This window comes from Dryas octopetala, chromosome 2, assembly GCF_963921425.1.
Source record: "Dryas octopetala chromosome 2, drDryOcto1.1, whole genome shotgun sequence".
In the NCBI taxonomy this organism is placed as follows: domain Eukaryota; kingdom Viridiplantae; phylum Streptophyta; class Magnoliopsida; order Rosales; family Rosaceae; genus Dryas; species Dryas octopetala.
This window is the reverse complement of record NC_141367.1, coordinates 28,788,369-28,806,916: the sequence shown is the minus strand read 5'-3', so window position 1 is coordinate 28,806,916 and position 18,548 is coordinate 28,788,369. Positions and strand designations below refer to the sequence as shown.

General features: G+C 36.2%; 3 protein-coding genes and 1 non-coding gene across 4 annotated transcripts; 2 read left to right on the top strand and 2 right to left on the bottom strand.

Moving 5' to 3' along the window:
* Positions 1-1,080: 1,080 nt before the first annotated feature.
* On the bottom strand, positions 1,081-2,684 carry CRC (Plant-specific transcription factor YABBY family protein). The gene is made up of 7 exons (XM_086231244.1): positions 2,592-2,684; positions 2,243-2,389; positions 1,828-1,933; positions 1,665-1,713; positions 1,452-1,527; positions 1,254-1,316; positions 1,081-1,125 (listed from the first exon to the last, which is right to left on the bottom strand). The coding sequence occupies exons 1-7, from the start codon at positions 2,682-2,684 to the stop codon at positions 1,081-1,083; spliced, it is 579 nt and encodes a 192-aa protein (XP_086087370.1).
* Positions 2,685-6,133: 3,449 nt separating this feature from the next.
* On the top strand, positions 6,134-6,205 carry TRNAD-GUC (transfer RNA aspartic acid (anticodon GUC)). Its single transcript has one exon. It is a non-coding gene; the product is annotated as a tRNA-Asp (tRNA).
* A 340-nt stretch (positions 6,206-6,545) lies between these two features.
* On the top strand, positions 6,546-13,724 carry LOC147295269 (DNA binding protein). The gene is made up of 14 exons (XM_086233962.1): positions 6,546-6,671; positions 7,042-7,149; positions 7,273-7,407; positions 7,923-8,501; positions 8,776-8,923; positions 9,058-9,375; positions 9,543-9,959; positions 10,351-11,240; positions 11,323-11,408; positions 11,492-11,710; positions 12,103-12,231; positions 12,685-13,020; positions 13,242-13,357; positions 13,612-13,724. The coding sequence occupies exons 1-14, from the start codon at positions 6,546-6,548 to the stop codon at positions 13,722-13,724; spliced, it is 3,720 nt and encodes a 1,239-aa protein (XP_086090088.1).
* Positions 13,725-15,904: 2,180 nt separating this feature from the next.
* Positions 15,905-18,368, bottom strand: LOC147295268 (putative UDP-arabinopyranose mutase 2). The gene is made up of 4 exons (XM_086231295.1): positions 17,984-18,368; positions 17,353-17,603; positions 17,051-17,219; positions 15,905-16,518 (listed from the first exon to the last, which is right to left on the bottom strand). The coding sequence occupies exons 1-4, from the start codon at positions 18,305-18,307 to the stop codon at positions 16,177-16,179; spliced, it is 1,086 nt and encodes a 361-aa protein (XP_086087421.1). The 5' UTR covers positions 18,308-18,368; the 3' UTR covers positions 15,905-16,176.
* Positions 18,369-18,548: the final 180 nt, after the last annotated feature.

Here is an 18,548-nt window from a genome sequence, read left to right as displayed (position 1 = left end):
TTTATTTTATATGGGTGCAATTTACAAGTTGGGCCTAAATAATCAAAAGCTTTGTGTTTGAGGCAACAATTAAAATATTAGATTTAAAAATAAAGAAAAATCATTGTGCATATCCGTCTGCATGTGGATTGTGGGCAATAGCATGCGCCGCATGCGTCCAACCCCCCAGCCCCCATTGTTTTGTTGCAATTATTTGACGTCAGTGGTGACTAGTGACCTCTTTTGATTGAGTCTTTTGACTTTTGAGAGCACGATTAATCATCCACGTCAGCTAATTGACCGTCGGATCCATTAATTTTTTCTAATAATAAAACTTATATTGAGATTATAAATAATTTAATAATTAATATTATATATAAAGTAAATGAGAAAAAAAAATATTTATACCATTAATATGTTATCATATTTTAATGAAGACAAATGGTAAAAAAAATATATACGTATTAGAGGGAAATAACTAAAATAAAGGAAAGAAAACATGGTAGTATGGGTATGAGGATTGAGTAATGGATGGGCTAAGTTTAGGCTCGTGCCTTACTAATCTTAACGGCCCAAATGTCCAGCTCTGCTAACAAGCTTGGGTAATTACTTATTTGCCATTACGCACTAGGCCGGGATAAAGCCCACCAACCTGTAAACCGCAAAGGCCTTGTAATAACACCATCATAAACTTTTATCAAAAAAGAAGGGGCAAGTACTCAACCCTAGTACCAAACATAAAGAAGAAAACGGTACGTAAATACTGAAATTCAAAAAGTAATTAATAGAAGCATGCATCATCGATTATCGATATTGCAATATGAATAATAATTACTGGCTAGTTAGGATTGAGCCACGTTACAAAATTAGAATTAATACTCAGTACGTAGTACGTACTCATTAATGCCAACGTACAATAATAATTAATTGATATTGTTCGATCTTATGCAGTTCATTAAGATACAAAAACCGAGACAGAGTTCTAACACGAGTACTTAAACAAGATTAAACAACTTAGTTAATTACATGCATGCTGATCAAGTGCTCTAGTAGCTAGCTCTTAATTTTCAAGTGTCCCATGTCATGGTGTTGTGCTGGCAGCTAGAACATAGGAACGACGTCATTCATTCCTGCAGAATCTGAGCCCTTGAAAGCATTAATCTGAAGGCATATGGGATATTAAAACCGAACTTGAAACCACAAAAAAAAAAAAAAAAAAAAAAAAGTTTTGACATATCAAAGTAGATCGATGGACAAGGTATTGTCTTACGTACGTTGTTGGTGCTCCCAGAATCTGATGATCCAGCTGATGAAGGACTAGGAATGTACCTTGCCCACTATTATATTATATAACATTAATTCACAGCTATATAGTTAGATTTCAAATTATAAACTATATATAATGAATTGGAGTAGTACTTCTTAAAAAAAAAAATAAAAAATCTATGCTATGCGCACATTACACAACTTACATTTTTGGCTGCAGCGCTAAAAGCTTCTCGATGTGGAATCTCTGGGTTTGCTGCTTTGATTCGCTGGATCTCATCTCTATATATCAAAACAAAACATCCATTATATATATTGCTTAACATTACTAGCTAATTCATGATCATGTATTAATGTGAAGATGAAAAGCATGCGTCAAATATATATTAATTTAAGATGTAGGTCTTGGATCCTCTTACTTCATGAACCGATTGTAAGCAGATGGAAGTCTGTGTTTTTTCTCAGGTGCTGCAAAACAATTAGTTGAACATATATATATAATTAATTAATAACTAATAAATTAATTAGTGAAGCAAGAGTACATGCATAGCGAAGTTAAACATGTGGTTATAGTATACGTACGTTTCACAACAAAGGGTGCTTTGGGGGAAGGTGGCTCGCTTGAGGTTGATGAGGATGATGATGAGGAATGGCCGCCCTTTCTTGCATCATTGCAAAACCCCTGCTTCTCATGATCATGACCATGCATTGAGATATTTAATTAAAATGGATATACATGTACACCTTCTCTTAGTCATTATAGCTGGCAAGTTTGTCATATATATTAAAACACTAGATTAACCTATAATAAACCAAATATATAGAAAAATGCAGGAATATTCACGTACACAATATAAAGTTTGAAGGACGGATACTACTGCAATATGTTTGAGAGTATATATATATATATATATAGATATGTTTTGAGTATATGTGTATATATATCATATATGTGGGTGGAGAAGGAGATCGACTTGGAAAGTAATTAATTAATTACCTGAAGAGTCAAGGTGGTGGGGTGATCATTAAGGCATTGAGGTTGCAGTGGAGGTGGTTGTGGTCTGGTGCTGAGAAATGAGAGGTTACTGCAGTGACCACATTTCACTGTTACTGTGTCCAGCAACCTTTTGCATGGAAGCCCAACCTACATATATACATGTACAATACAATAAATTTTACACAAATCAGTATATTAACACACACACGCAAACACGCCAACATAAATATATATCTTTCACTGTTACTTAACAAATTAATACTGATACTTAATTATATATATATATTGTTGATAGCTAGAGAGAGAGAGATTATGCATGGTTTCATTCAGTTTAGTTTAGTTTAAGTACCGCAAGAACGGTGTTGCAAAAATTGCACCGAACGTAGCAAAGATGCTCAGATGGTTGAACCAAGTCCATGCTCACTTTCTCTTCTAGATTCATATTCACAAAATATGCTAAGCTTGAACAAGACAAGACCAAGAAGAAGAAGCAGCTGTGGTTTAGATTCGATCGTAGCAGAGCTAGCTAGCTCTATTGGGTTTGTAAAGTAAGATGAAAGTTCGGGGTTTGTGATAACAAGTGAAGGCTGAATAGAGGTACTTATTATGGTTCTGGTGAAATGAAACAGTGTAGGGCGAGCGAGCGTCAAAAAGAAAATCTAGACTTCTTAATTACTACCCTTTCTTTGACCAAAAAAAAAAAAAAGACTACTTACTATACCCTGGTCATTAATTGTACTTGTACGTGCAAGCACTTTGCAGACCTCACTTGCGCGTATGGCCCACAAACCTTGCTAAAGATTTTGACCAAGATATACATATCTCCCCATTTTCTCGAGAAAAATTAGATTTTGGTTCCCCTTTGTCTTGGATACTTCCAAATTAAGCTCAACCAATTCATCAATCAAATTTTGTACCAAAATAATGGTCCTTTTATTTTTTTCCACAAGTCATTCTAATCATCTATTAATTGGTGCCCTAACCAGCGCAAGAACAGGGTATTTAAATGGATAAAGAGATATATAAGGACAAATTAACCTAATAAGATGCTCATTTTTTTAGTGTGAATAGCTTGATTATCATCATAAGTGAGAAAAAGTATTCTATATATCAAATCTTCGTATTTCCCCTTCATCTAACAAGAGCCCCACAATTGAGGACATGTCCCATCAAAAATATATATCGTTACAATATATAAGACCACCAGAGAACCAATACAAAAGAAGCCACTTTGCCCATTCGAAAGATATATCATATACCCTATTGCCTAGCTATTAGCATCTCTAGCTAGGAATATAGGACAATTCACAAAAAGAAAATCTTGCTATATTCAAGAAACTAGTTGTTGATCGATCAGCAGTACCAGCTAGTCCCGCGTTGGTTGGACTAGGTGTCTAGTAAAATTTAATATACTCAACGAGTCTCTTAATTTACCTAATAACTTCAAGTTCATTTTGTATTGAATAAGGTGATAGCTAGAGCTATTGAGTGTAAATTAGATCTAGATTTATTCTTTACTTGTTTTTACTTAACTTTTACACTTATTATCTAAAATCAAATGATATGATTAATTTGTATCATTTTTTGGGTGTGAGTGATGTTACAGTACTACATATGTCTTTATAACATTTGAATTTAATTACATATATGATTAACACTAACAAGTATTTATAACAAGTAAACATAAGGACAATATAGAATATATATATCTAAATCCCACCTAGATAGCCACTTATAAAAGACCGAGTAGTGGTAATAGATCGAGACACCAACTATTATCCAAATTTTTGTTTACCAGGATAACATGACAGTTTCTTATTTGCTATAAATAAATGAGGTCTATAGTAGATCTAGTTATTAAATAAATGAAATAATATTACATTAATTTGGATAAAAAATTTAGTTGGTGCCTCTAATACTAATACTACACTTAATAATGTATACACTAATCAGATCTCTCTAAACAATTAATAGTTTAATCTTTATATCAATGCCACACACTTGAAGTCTTGAACATGGCAACATATATGACAGGCATATCGATCAGCCACCTCGATCGTCTTGCACATCAGCCTGTAGTAAATATGAATTGGAGTTTGGAGCCAGTTATTGAACTAGTAACCAGCTAGCAGCTAAAATGAGTTGAGTGAAAGAAAAATAATTAAGTTGGGACCATGGAGCCGATCGAAGTTGAATGAATAAAAATTGAAGAGATAGTAGTACTCTAGTGAAGAGAATGGGTCCTGTGCTCCATTCCTTCTTTTGTGGGTGCAATGCTAAACAGGGAAATCCGAAAGAGACCACTGATAAAATCACATGTCACTTCCCACACAGTGTGAATGAATAAATTTAGGAGGATCGATCGAGATCATATTTAGCCAGCAAGGCCAGGCCAGGCCAGGACATGGGTTTTTTGTTTGGTGTCCTTTTTTATTTTTTGTGATGGGACTATTCCATGAGTTTCCCAAACAGGAAATAAAGCCATTTTAACACTTGAATCTCCACCTTTCTTTGCTAGTATAAAGCAATTTTCCCAAGGTCCAACTTTTCCCCTCCAGTCCTAATTAGTCCGATCGATATTCATCATGATGTTGTACAGACCAAGAGAAAAAAGGATAGCACTGGATAGGAGTAATCAATTGCATGCCTGCTTCTGCTTTTTTCTCTGCACCTCATCGATCTCTGATACGTTTAATGCCTGGATTGGACGCTTTTTGTTAAATGCATGCATGCCCACGAGATTCTAATGCCTTATCTTCAACCTTAATTAGTTACCACTTCCCGGACCAGACCAAGTCACCAACCCATTTGGTCATTTCATTCACACCCTTCGAGTTTCGATCCTTGTGGTTCTGTTCATTAACATATTTGGACACACCCATTAGATCTATGGTCACCCTCATTTTGTGCCTGTATCGGGAATTTGGGATTAGACACCACGCATGCATGTCATCGATCACCACCATTTCTCTACTCTCTAGCCTCCTCTGGCTATGCCTATATTTGAGCCTACGTGTGGGACACTTCCCTCAACTTAAGGTTACCCTCTTCCTACCTACTATCATCTATATGTAAAAGTAGAACATATCGGGCATTAGTTTATGTAACGGCATGAAACAAACAATTCAACAAAAGCATCTAGCTACAATTTTAAATGAGTGTAACTTTGTACTCATATCCGATAAGAATGATGAAATTTATACTATCATATCGTAGTTATAAATTTACTTAATTTTTAGCCAAATTATGCTGCTTACAAGAATAACTGAATAAGATCGCATTTCAAGTTTTTAGTAGTTTCGGATAATTTTGAATGTTCTTGTTTTTTGTTTTCTTCCAATTAGAATTAAATCTTGTGTGTTTACTATTAAACTCGTGTTTAAGCATTTTTCGATAGTTTTAGTCTAAGTTACAATCAACTTTGAGATTTCTCTACATGGTGGTGGACTTGATATCTATTCTTTTAGTTCCAGACGCCTGCCCTACTCTTTTTTGTGTGTATATGTTACGTTAATTTAGACCATTTAGTATACATTATTTGTCCGCTATTTAATAATTACAATTTTCGTGTCCTAGATTGTCAAATAATTGTTCATTTGGAGTTATCCTTGAAAAGGTGTTCGCTTGATTTGTGTATATATACATAACTGATCTAGATGGCTTCTTATTTCTTAATAGCTTAAACTTTTTATATATATATTTTTTTTAAAACCAACTTACATATTAAGGACTATATTATATAGACCCAGCTAGTCAACATCAAGTGGGCCTATGTGAATAATGATTTGGATTATGCTTTAAGTAATAAGAATTATTCATTTTGGAGGATCTCCAATCTTGCCTGTATCAATACACTATAATTTCTGACAAGATTCGAATTCAAACAACAAAGTCGTTGTAGTATAGTGGTAAGTATTCCCGCCTGTCACGCGGGTGACCCGGGTTCGATCCCCGGCAACGGCGAAATAATTTTTTTTGGTTTCGTGTTTTCTTTGTCACGCTTCCTTTGGTGGTCTGTCAGCCAAAGAAAAGCACGCACTAATAAAATGACAACTTTTAAATGACTATTTCAACTTTCCAGCCAATTACCCAATCATATTGCGCGGTCACATACCTGCGTACAAACGCAGATAATCTTTACCTCAAGCCTATGGTGGCCCACAAAGACCCTCTTATTTTCGTTCCCGCCACTAATCCCGCGTCTCCCCTCTCTTTGTTTGTTTAAAAAAAAAAATATATATATATATAAATGAATAATTCGGAGCTTCTTGCTGTCCTTTCGAAAACTCAGACTCCGACCTAAATGACGAAGGCTAAAGTCGAAGAAAGAAAACCTAAAGCGGAGGAGAAACCAGACGATCTTGAAATCACCTCGATCGGTTCGCTCTACAATGGAGCTTGGGACAAGAAGTACTGGAGCTCCTCCAGGGTTCGATTCCAATTTCCTCATCTTAATTTCAAAAATTTCGTATTTAATTACTCAAGCTTTATGAACTTATGCCAAAACGTTAGGAGCTATAATCGAAAATTATTTGTTTTTGACGCCGAAAAAAGAGGTTTAGGTTCTTCAAGTGCTTAGTTGTTGCTTCGTACTATTAGTGTTGAGTTGCAATTCTTATGCTCATAAGAATTGAATGATTTGATTAAATTACAGTAAGTAATTAGTTTAGTAAACAAAAACGATAATCCTCATTGTGCTCAGAAGATCAGGAATCACTCATTGTGTTTATTTGCACTATAATTCTTTGGACATTAACTAATGCTGTAGTTGCAATTCACTGAATTATGTTATTTTGTAGGGGAAAGATCGGTATCCTTATCCGGTTGGGTATCAGGCTGTTCGAGCTCATAATGGGATCATCTACAAGATGGAAATTCAAGAAGGTCCAAAAGGACCTTTATTTTCGGTGTGTAGCCATTAGGCCCATTACTATAGCCATGAACTGTTGGTTTTGATTGTTAATGATATTTAGTTCTTGGTTGCTACTTGTTTTTAAGGATAAATACAAAGATAGTTTATACATGTGCAGATTATTTCTGCTGATGGACAATCATTTTCCGGGCAAACCCCAGATATTGCATGGGAGAAGTTTCAGAAGAAATGTTTCCCCCGCACGAAGATTTGGCATGGGAAGAGATTTTCGGGCAAGATTGATGGTGTGGAGGTAGATAGTGATTTCTTTTCATAAGTAGTTTATTTCAGAGTTGCTTTTAATATGAACAATTGGGGTTATGTTGTTACCTTCCCATGAGCACTCCTAGAAAGAAAGAATAAAAGAGTCTAGTAAGTAAACAAATGTACTCACCAAACTTTATGGATTCAGTCGGTATGAAACTGAACACATTAACTAGTGACTGCTACACGAGGACTTCTTGTGTTAGTCATCCATTACATGTTCAATTAATTGCAACTCATGATTTAACTTGTCAAAAATTTATTTCTGTTCTTGCTGCTGTAGGTTATTTTCTTTTTATACCTTGTTAATTGATCTCGTCTATTGGAAGTGGTGTCGTTTCTGATCCACCTCTATGCATCATGGTATTTAACTATTCTGTCCGCTAGAAAGCATAAGGTTTCCTTCCCTTTTATTTTATTTTTTTACTCGACATTTACTGCAAGAGTTTAAACAGGTAATTAGTGGTAATCCGAACATTGCCTCTTTTTGTGTTTCATATGCAGTTTTTTGGGTTTAAAAATCCATTTGTTCTGAGATTACTTCGGGAACTGGCAGTAAACACTAATGGAACAGCAGAAAGGAGTTTATTACCCTCGAGTGTCTGCAATGGAGCTTCTAGAACAAATGTAGATGGTCGCTCCCCAGATGCATGGTCAAACTTGGAAAGACCAAAAATTACAGGGAAGAGAAGTAGGAGACGTGAAATTGTAAATTCAAAGTCACTCAGTTGTGCTAGCACTAAAAGAACTAGACCTGAAGATCTGGAATCAGTTGGTGAGGCTTCAAATTCAATAAAAGGGAATAAGAGATATCATAATAACGGGATGCCTTCAACTTCTTTGGAAGAAGAGTATGACGTTTGTAAATACCCAGCAGTATTGCCACCGTTAGTGCATACAGTACATGTTCATCAAGAAGAGAGTGACTTTTCAGCCAAAGATGGTTTGCCATTGGATTCAGTTGGCTTCTCCAATCATCCTGGGAAGGATGCTTTCCCTGAAGAAGCAAGCCTTCTAGTTGGTTCTGGAAATTGTAAATCTACTGCGGTCGCCAGCAACTTGTCTGTGGAGGAAAGAAAAACTGTGAGCACATTTCCCTGTTTTTTCTTCTCCCCTCAAAACCCCAAAGGAAGCTGAAAATTTCTTTACTATGTTTTTCCCCTTTGATCCCCATATCTTTGATAACATATGCTTTCACATATCCTCTAACACTTATGTACTTACATCACTGTACTGAGTCCAAACAAGGGTTATTTATGCTTGTTTAGAAAAGCTGTCCATTTGTAGGCAATTTTGCTGATGTCATGGTTCAATAGTCAGTTATTCTTGAACGAGAAATATTCTTAACTTCTCACAGCTTGATAGGTCTCAAGATACCAAGGTGGACCAGGTTGATTTTCCAATGGCACCAGAAGACAAAAATATAGATGCTACAGTTCCAAAATATTGTCAAGGTCTTACTGATGTTGACCTTTGTGCTCCTGATACCTTAGATTTTACACAAGGTAATCATGAACTATCCACTTGTTTTATATCATGTAGTTCCAGTGTGATTGCCCCAGCTTGTGCCTTCCAGTATTGGTAATTGATCACTGTTTTTCGCTTTGTACGTGTAATGATTGCCACTACTTACATGCAGATAAAACTTCTGATTCTGCTCCAACAATCCAGGATAGAAGTGACTTGGATGTGGCCATTTCTGAAGGGTTCATGAATGAATCACGTCCAGAAGAAGAAACATCCACTTCTAAATCAAATGCAAGTTCTGAAAAGAGTGATTTTGACTCAGTTGGTCAGGAAATGGCCAAGTCAATGATGACATTTCTTCTTCCGCAAGCTATTCCTCTGCTCCAGAAGGGATCAAGGAAGAAAAAGGGTACTGTTAGCCCTTCGGAAATTCTGCCTTGTATGGTGAAATCTCAGAAGGAAATTAATGACACCAATGCTCCATCCCATGGTGAATTGTTCAAACTTATTTGTTTTACATTTAGCCTTTTGCGTTTGTTTACACCTGGTGTTATTTTATTTCATCCAAACTTTGCCTAGAATATTTGTTAAAGATTCCAAACAATATTTTGGCACCATTTTCTTGTGGATGGTTGATTATTCTTTTTAAACTTGCAGGTGTAATGCTTACCGTAAATAAAGATGCAAAGGAGGAAAAGATGTATACCCAAAATACTGATATTGGTTCAATTTTTCCAACAAAGTGTATTGTTCCTGACAGTTTAGAGGATGATCAATATGGTGACCATCTGGTCAACCACATGATATCTTCTTCTGATATGGCTGTAGATGGTCATCTTGAGACCAGTGGAAGCAAAGATATCTTGTCTTATGAGGAAGAACGCATGGCTTCAACTGGGAGGCTTCAGGAATGTGGCGCATACATATCTGAGTCTCTTCCAGTTTGCACTTCTCCTTGTAAGAGAGTCTTTTCTGAAGAAATAAGGGATGAATCTGCTAATAGGGACGAATGCTCACTAGGTGTTAATGTCCATTCTAAGGAAAGGAATGAAACTACAGTCGATCTTACTGAAGGTAATTTTATTGATGCAACTTGTTCCAGTTTATTTGTTGTTCGGTTCTCAAATGCTTGACTATGTCTACTTAAAGTACCCATTTTCAGTCTAGTTGGTGAGATGAGGTGTCTATACTACTTCTACTAGCTTCTGAAGTAGATAATATTAAATGATAATTTAGCTCCTTTGTCTTATGATAATTTGTTAGTGAGGAGAAAGAAGTCCTATACTCAATAGTACTATTACTTTCATCATTTCTGAAATTAACCCTTTTCTTCTTTCATTATTAGGTTAAGAACAATTTTAGGGATCTGAACTCCATATCACTATTTTGTTTTTTTCCCCAAGTCTAATGTGCTCTGATTCTTATGAAATTTTAGCTAACCCAAGTATTGGTTCTATTTATTCAGCCAAAAATATAATTGATGATAACCAAAGAGGCATGTTGAGTTCTTCAAAAATATCACAGAAGGAAATTTCTGTTAAGAGAGAGGTTGCAGAAACTGGAAATAAGTCCTTTACTCAAGCTCCAAGCTTAATATATACAAAGAGAAAAGTTAGAACTGTATGTCCTATTAAAGGAAATTACAGTGGTCCACTCTCAGAAAGTATAATATGCAGAAATAATGGAGAAATTTGTGTGCCTGAAACATATCCTGCCACAGAAAATTCGCTTGCCATGGAGACTTTGCAGATAGGTTCTGATGAAAATTCCTATAAAAAAGATTCATTTTGTGCTGAAGCCAAGATTGTGGGACATTCCAGTTTGAATGCAGAGAAGCCTTCCACGAATTCTAAAGGTCTCTTAAACAGTATGGCTCCTGTGGTATTACAAGATCAAGCATTAGTTGGTGCCTCCAACGAAAAAGCTACTTCATACTCTCTACATTTGTCTGTTTCACTAGAAAACCATGTTGACAAGGATGTGGCTAGGCACGAGAACCTCCTACAGTTAAATGACCCTGAAGCATCTCAGAAACAGGGAATGAATTCCATTTCTAATCCCAATGGTATTCCATATAGTTCAGACTTGAAGCCTCACAGTATGGAACTTAATAATGAACTAGCGGGCATTATTGAGTTTGTGGGGTGCTATTCCCTTCCAATTCCTGTTTTGTCAGTATTGTTGAGCACAAAAGGGAATGAAATTTATGTTTGTGTTTTCTGTGGCCTTCTGGTTGATAAGGACAGAAGCCTTTTCATCTACAATGTAGCAATTGAGGAACCAAGGGTTGGACACCCTTCTTTTGTTGGTCACACATCAGTAACATTGCCGATTCTAAAGGATTATTTTGGTAGAGTAAGTTCTTATATGTATTTTGGTTGGTGGGCTTGTCTGCTTTATTGTTAATTTGAGTGATGTATGTGTTACTCTTTGCTAGGTTGCTCTGGAAAGATCTGTTTTACAATTCACCCCAGATGGGCAGTGTCTTGTTTTACTTGATAGCATTCAAACACCTTACTGCAGGTTTACTATCTTTGCAGAATTTAGTAAGTATCATGAATTGAGAGTAAAGTTATTAGTAATAATTTTCTTTAAAATGTTCTCAGGCAAGGGAGGACCCATTGTTTGTGCTCCACATGTGCATCAAGCTGCTCTGAGGAGAATGCAGTGAAGATTGTGCAAGTAAAACTTGGTTATGTTTCAGTGGTGGCAAGATTGAAAGCAGTAGACAGTTTACAATGTCTCTTGGTTTGTGAACCTAATAATCTTGTTGCTGTTGGAGAGAGTGGCAGACTGCATCTGTGGGTTATGAATTCAACATGGAGGTGAGTCTCTAAAGCCTTTCTCTCAACACCTCTGATACAATTGTAGGCGTCATACTTTTAAGTGCAATTTTCATTATAATGGGTTTACTTGTGTCACAACCCAATGTTTGACTATTGACTGCTATCAATGCACATCAACCATTGGTTCAGTGGGGAAGTGGCACTTGTTATAACTTTAGGAAATGTCTATTTGTATGTAGTAAGTGCACACTTGTGTTGGTCTGAGCTTCATTTTTCCGACTTCATGGGCAACCAATCATGTTTAAATCTGATGGAACCCAATAAATTGTCTACTATTTTCATGTTTGTCAACATTTATTTGCTAATTTGAGCTGTTTCCATATCTATCTATTCATTGCAGTTTAATTGGACTTTAAATTCCATGATTGCAGTGCACAGATAGAGAGTTTTGTTATGCCAGATGATGATTGCATTTCCCCTGGCATAGTGGAGTTGAAGAGAATTCCAAATTCTACTCATCTAGTTGTTGGCCATAATGGTCGTGGTGAATTCAGTTTATGGTACGGCTTTCTTAACCTACTCAGAAGGCATACTGCACACAAGTGGTCTATTCTCGTGAAGTATCACTAGTATGTAGAATCATATAGACTTGATGATGGATCCTAATTGTGTTACTTGATATGGAATTCTGGTCTGGATTGCCTTTTGAGTGAAACATTAGTTCTTTCATCTGGATCAACAAAATGAACATAATCAGTCTAACACTTTAGATCAAAATTTTCACACCATAAATTCTGTTGTCTAATTCATATCAGATGCAGGTTGGTCTGTTATATGAATTGCGAATATAATAGGTTGTAGGTTTGTGATTGACCTATTTGTTATTGAAATTAGTTTATGAAAAAATACCTATCAGAAAAAGGAAATATTGGCTAATCGGCATCAGCCCAAGAAAAAAATTTCATTTCTGTAAATTTGATTAGTACTAAAAGGCAGCAGTTTGTTTCTTTCAGGGATATTTCTAAATGCATCCTTGTGTCAAGGTTCTCTGCATCAAGCGCTTCAATTTGTCAATTCTTTCCTGTCAGTTTCTTTACTTGGCCAATGAAATTCCCTGCTTCCAGCTACTCCGAAATGGAAGAACATGTCAAACAAATGATGGCTGCAACCTTTGAGGATCAATTTTCAATAGAGGGGGAAGATGTTGCTGTCTGGCTTCTTGTCTCATCCTCGTCTGATGCTCAAGAAGACTATATATCAGGTGATGGCCACCCAAATCCAGTGGGATGGTGGAGGCTTGCTCTGCTGGTGAAAGATATAGTGGTCATTGGAAGTCCACTGGATCCCAGGTGCGTTGACCTTTTATATTCATACACTGGAATTGAATTCTTCAGATCTGAACTTTTCAGGCCATTGAAGTTCATGAAATTGAAGGATTATACATTGAGTAAAGTTGGAACTTCAGAAAAGAAGATAAACTATTAAACTTCAAATACCTCAAGCATGTGTTTCTTGTACAAACAAATATGTCAACTTCAGCTGTTTATTGATTTTCGAACTCGCTATGCAGGGCTGCTGTCATTGGTGCATTAGCTGGTCAAGGAATCTGTGGTACTTGTGATGGAGTAGTGTACATGTGGGAATTATCTACAGGAACTAAACTTGGTGCTATGCATCATTTCAAAGGTATGCAATGCATCAATCGTTATTATCATAACAATGTTAGAAGTAGAACCATAAAGGAAAACAATTGATACTAGAAGCAGCACTTCATCAAGTCATTCCACAGAAGATTTCATTCCACAAACATGCATCACTATAAGACCTACATTTGCTGTGATTTTTATTTTGGTTCATTCTGCCTCGGATTCAAATAAAGCTGCTGAGGTATTTTACCTATTTTCTGCTTTTTATATAGTGTAATTTTCTGATGGTCTCAGGTGACAGTGTTTCATGTATTGCTATCGATGATTCAAGGTCAGGTGCTGTGGCCGTGGCTGGGGGCAATGAATTGCTGGTTTATGTGCACTCAAAAAAATCTTCTGTAAATTGACAAGCAAACAAGTCATTTTTCTGTCTCATGCCTGTGAACTGAGATATATAGAGACTGATCTTACACTTGATACACTGGAACTAGTGCAGATATATACTTTTCTCTTGTCCTAGTACAGCAGATTAAATTCCTATATACTGTTTTCCATTCAGCTTGGTCTCGTCAACAGATATGGGGATTTTCTTTCTATTTTTAATTTGAAGAATCCAATTAATGGTCCAGGGTTAAGCTGGATCCATCTTTAAAATGGTCACTAAATTATTTTATAAGATAATTTTGAAGGTAATAAAAAGTAGGGTCCGGATTTTTAAATTACCAACTCTTAGTTCAAATTCAAACCACACCAAATAAATTCCCTATAATAAAGTCTATATATTTGCAAACCCTTAGGCTCCGTTTGGTATTTGATTTAAAAACAGTTTTTTGTATTTAAAAACACTAAATAGTTTTTAAATTAAAAAAATGTGTTTGGCAGCTCAGTTTTTAAAATAAATATCCAAAAATAACTCAAAAACAACCCATTTTATAAAAACAATAAAATATCGTTTTTACAGTATTTTTTCTTTCGTGAACTCTCTGCCTCACTGGGATTCTATACTCATCGTTTTCTCTCTGCCTCTCAAGTTCGTCTCTCTGCTTCATCGTTCCTTTCATCTCCTCCATCTCTCTTTTCTACTCCTAACGGGCCTTGAAAACCTCGGCAAAGAAAAGTTGTTGCCGATGAAGATTTCAACAGAGCCTTCAATTTTGCTCCGGTGATAGTGTTCGACATCGCCATTAACCCAAACGACACAATGTTTCCAAACCCTTAAATTTCAAAGAAGGAGACTGGGTGTGTGGGGGTGGAATTGCAAAAGCTTATAGCTTCGAGCTGTTCAATAAATACTAGCCATTTGTTTTTTTTTTTTTTTTTTTCATTTTTTTTGTTTGTTTCTGTTGCTCCGATCTAGGAGGAAGAGAGGGGGATTGATCTCTCTGGTTTTTGCTTGATTCCATCACACGAGTACTTTTTGGTGGGTGTTTGGGTGTAATTTTTTTTTTTGGCAAAGAGACAAGATACTATGATGAAAAAGGAGATGATATAATTCAATTTCATTTCATTATGGTTTTGAACTAACCTTTGCGATTTTTCATTTAGAATTACAGTAAAGGCCTAATTGGAATCAAAAGCATGTTGGTTGGGTTTGGGGTTTGTGGAATTTACCAATATTCAGGTACCCTGAGGAGATATGTGACTGATGCCAATTGGGATTGAATTGGGTGTGGGGAAGGTGGAATTTTTGTGATTTTTTTGAGTTGTGATCGGGTCCCAGGCCTCGCTTATTGGCTTACGAGTATGAAAATAACTTACTTGCCCCCGTGTTATGGGTCATGTGTATCGGGTCCCGAGCATTGAGACTCGGGTTTCGAGTTTCGATTTTTGATTTTGTTACTAGTCTTAAGATACAAACCTTGTGTATCGAGTCTCAAGTCCTGAGTCCTGGGTCTCGGATCCGGGATTGCAAGATTCGGTTCTCGAATCTCGAGTTTTGAAGTTTGAGTATTGAGTCTTGGATTCAAATTCTAAGTCTAAATCCTTATACAAAACAACATTGAAAACAAAAAAATTTATTTTAAAAAATATCAACCAAACAAGTTTTCAAATATTTTAAAATTTAAAAATAGTTTTAAAATTCCATACCAAACTGGTTTTCAAATTTTAAAAACTAAATTTAAAATCTCATATTTTAAAAATGAATCCATGTTTTTGAATATTTTTTTTGAATTGGATACCAAACAAGGCCTTAATAGTATTTCTAGATTCTAAGTACGAATTCGTCCTTCTCTAGATAAAAAAAGTCCACATCTATTAGATATGAACGGCTGAAACATCCGATAGGTGAACAGAATCTCAATATATTTATTATTTTGTTTTGGCCTGAATATCTCATTATATTTCAGCTGTTTATATATAACCTAACATCGAAAAAACATGTTCTTAGTTAAAGTTTTTATTATAGAATGATCCACAAATAAGGTCCTGAACAAGTGACAAACCAGGACACGAAACTTCCTTGAAAATTCCAAGCGCTAACTGAATTCAAGCACATTACCACTTCGGAGAGCCATTACAAGCAAAGGGACCACAGACAACTATTTTTCAACCATCTTCAATTCAAATTTCAAACTCACCATGCTCGAATTCAAATGCCACAAATAGATTGATGTTTCCCAACCACAACAATCTGATCATATGAGCCATTCAAATGATTAAAGATAAGACTACATCCGCCAAAGTACATAAAATGCTCTCAAGCTTCTTCATCCAAGGAAAAAATATCAAATTTCTAAAATGAATAATAATAATAATAATAGTAACAATAATAATAATAATAGTAATAAAAATACTAAGTTAAAACACTAAGCAACTACCAAATCTGAAGCCCTAAGGCAAATTACTGTTGATCAACATCTACTTTTCTGGGCCATTGGGTAGCTTTGCAGAGTTTTCTCCAGATGCATTAAGCTCATCCCAAGCTTCTACCCAAGTAACCATAGCATCTGCTAACTTAAGAAAGTAGGGGTCAATCTTGCCAAGCTTAGCCTTGACTTGCTTAGAGAGTTCAATGTAGCATTTTTGAACACTAGTGCATTCTCTTGGAAGGACTGCAGCTTGGAAGAAGGGGATCAACTCCTCTTGCCAGAAGATACCATTGTACTCCTTTTTGAGGTTTACAAAGGGATTGCTGGCTTTGCTGTGCCATATGTAGGGCAGACCAGTCTTGACTCCATATCCTAAATGGTCACATATAACCTACAAGCATATCAATGTGATTTAAGTTTCCCCCTCATGATGATCAAAGGTTCAAAGTAAATTGGCAATCAATATATCCAAAATACAGAGGTTGAATCATTTAGAAAGTTAAAAAGGCATTCAAGATGAACTAAAGAACCTACTCACACTATATTTCTCAGGGCATCGCCTCAAAGTCTGTAAATTATTACGGGGCTGTTTGATTTTCATGCCAAATAATCTTGATTCATCCCCCATAACACACAAAGGCACCACTGACAGAACTATAGATCAAATATGCCATTTTATTTTTCGTAATAATCAAAACCACAAGTTAGTGCTATCTTATACACAACTTTGGTGGTAAATCCACCTACTTCAAAGCTTCTAATGTACAAGTACATAACTCATCTATACTTTCACCAAAATAAATTTAAACCACCAAGTAACCCTTGTGACTTGTTAGTTATTGTCATATAGAATAACGCTAAGTAGCTACGAAACACTCAATGGATTTAAACATGGTAAATAATAAAGAAACAATTCAAGTTACCTTCATGCACCAGCCAGCCCACATATCATCATATCTTCCAATTGGCTGACCATCACCCATGAGTCCAAAGTACATTGCAGGTCCAATCAGTTCGCGGTTGAATGCCAAATTCATACCACACATAGGAAAAAGGGTTCCCTTGGGTATTGTCATAACTGCATCAACAAACCTGAAAAGATTTTAACAAGAAATGAACAGACAATTAGGTAAGAACCGGCTTGTCAGTAGTAATCCAGTTTAAACAGAAAGGAAGAGAAGCATACAATCAGTATTTGTTATTTGGGATCATAAGTCATTATTACCTGTTGTTCCTTTCCAGAGGCTTGGCAAGCTGGGTGGGAGCATCATAGTCAGGGATGTTGAGCCAGAGGCCATGAGAAACAGCAGTGGGGACGCCCTCACGGAGGCTAAAAGGATATCCACGAACAAAGTCTGCACCTTCTCTGTATGGATCATAAAGAGTGTTGAAAAACATAGGAGTTGATGGATGTAGCAGGTTCCTTATATGCTGTTCGAGTGCATTGATCTCTTTTCCAGATGGGTCTTTGGCAACCTTTATAAATGATAACAAGAATCACATATAATTCATAACAGATTAAGTTAATTAGCAGAAAATGGGCAAATGTGAAAAAATATATATATATATATATATCAAACACTTGTTTTGAAATAAAATAGAACCACAATCACAAGCAATATGCTTCAGTTTAATCACCCATAAATGTCAGAACTCAGAAAATAATGCCACCAACAAACAAAGAAAGCAAATTGCCTTGGAACTTTTGAGGCAAAACTGACACGCAAATTCCAATATCGACTACAATCTTAAACAAACCATTCCAAACCCAGAACCCCATATCATACAAACATCAAGATCCAACCAATTGAGCCGAAAACTTTCAACAAGCAAAAACAGAGAGATAGGGAGCTTACAAAGCAATCATCGTCGATGGTAAAAATGTACTTCTTCTTAGAGACCAAGTAGCCAAAGCAGCGACAAGCAGAGTCCTTGAAGGAAATGCAAGAGGCCTTGGGACCCAGTATGCGGTTGATGTCGTTTCGATTGTAGAGCTCGTAGTCGAAGCCTTCGGGGACCTTGATGGTCTTTGATGGGTCACCGTCCTGGACGATGATCAGGTGGTACGGCTCGAAGTACGGCCTCCACATTTCCAAGAAGTCCAGGTTTCGAATCGTCGGGATCACGATGTCAAGCTCGTCTTTCAGGATCGGCGTGGGTCGGATCGAAGCTCCCGCCATTGCTGAGAGAGAGAGAGAGAGAGAGAGAGAGAATCGGGTTCCACTCTACGAAGAAGGTGGGGTTTGTCTTCGTAGTATATGTAATTTTTTTTATTTATGTATCCCACATTCCCACTAAGGCACTAACTATCTTATTTTCCCTGAATTTTTGGAAAATATAAATATGTCAGACTTATTTTAGGCAGTTGACCGATCAATCGAACCTGAAATGGGCTATGACCCTATTTGGGCCATAAGTTGG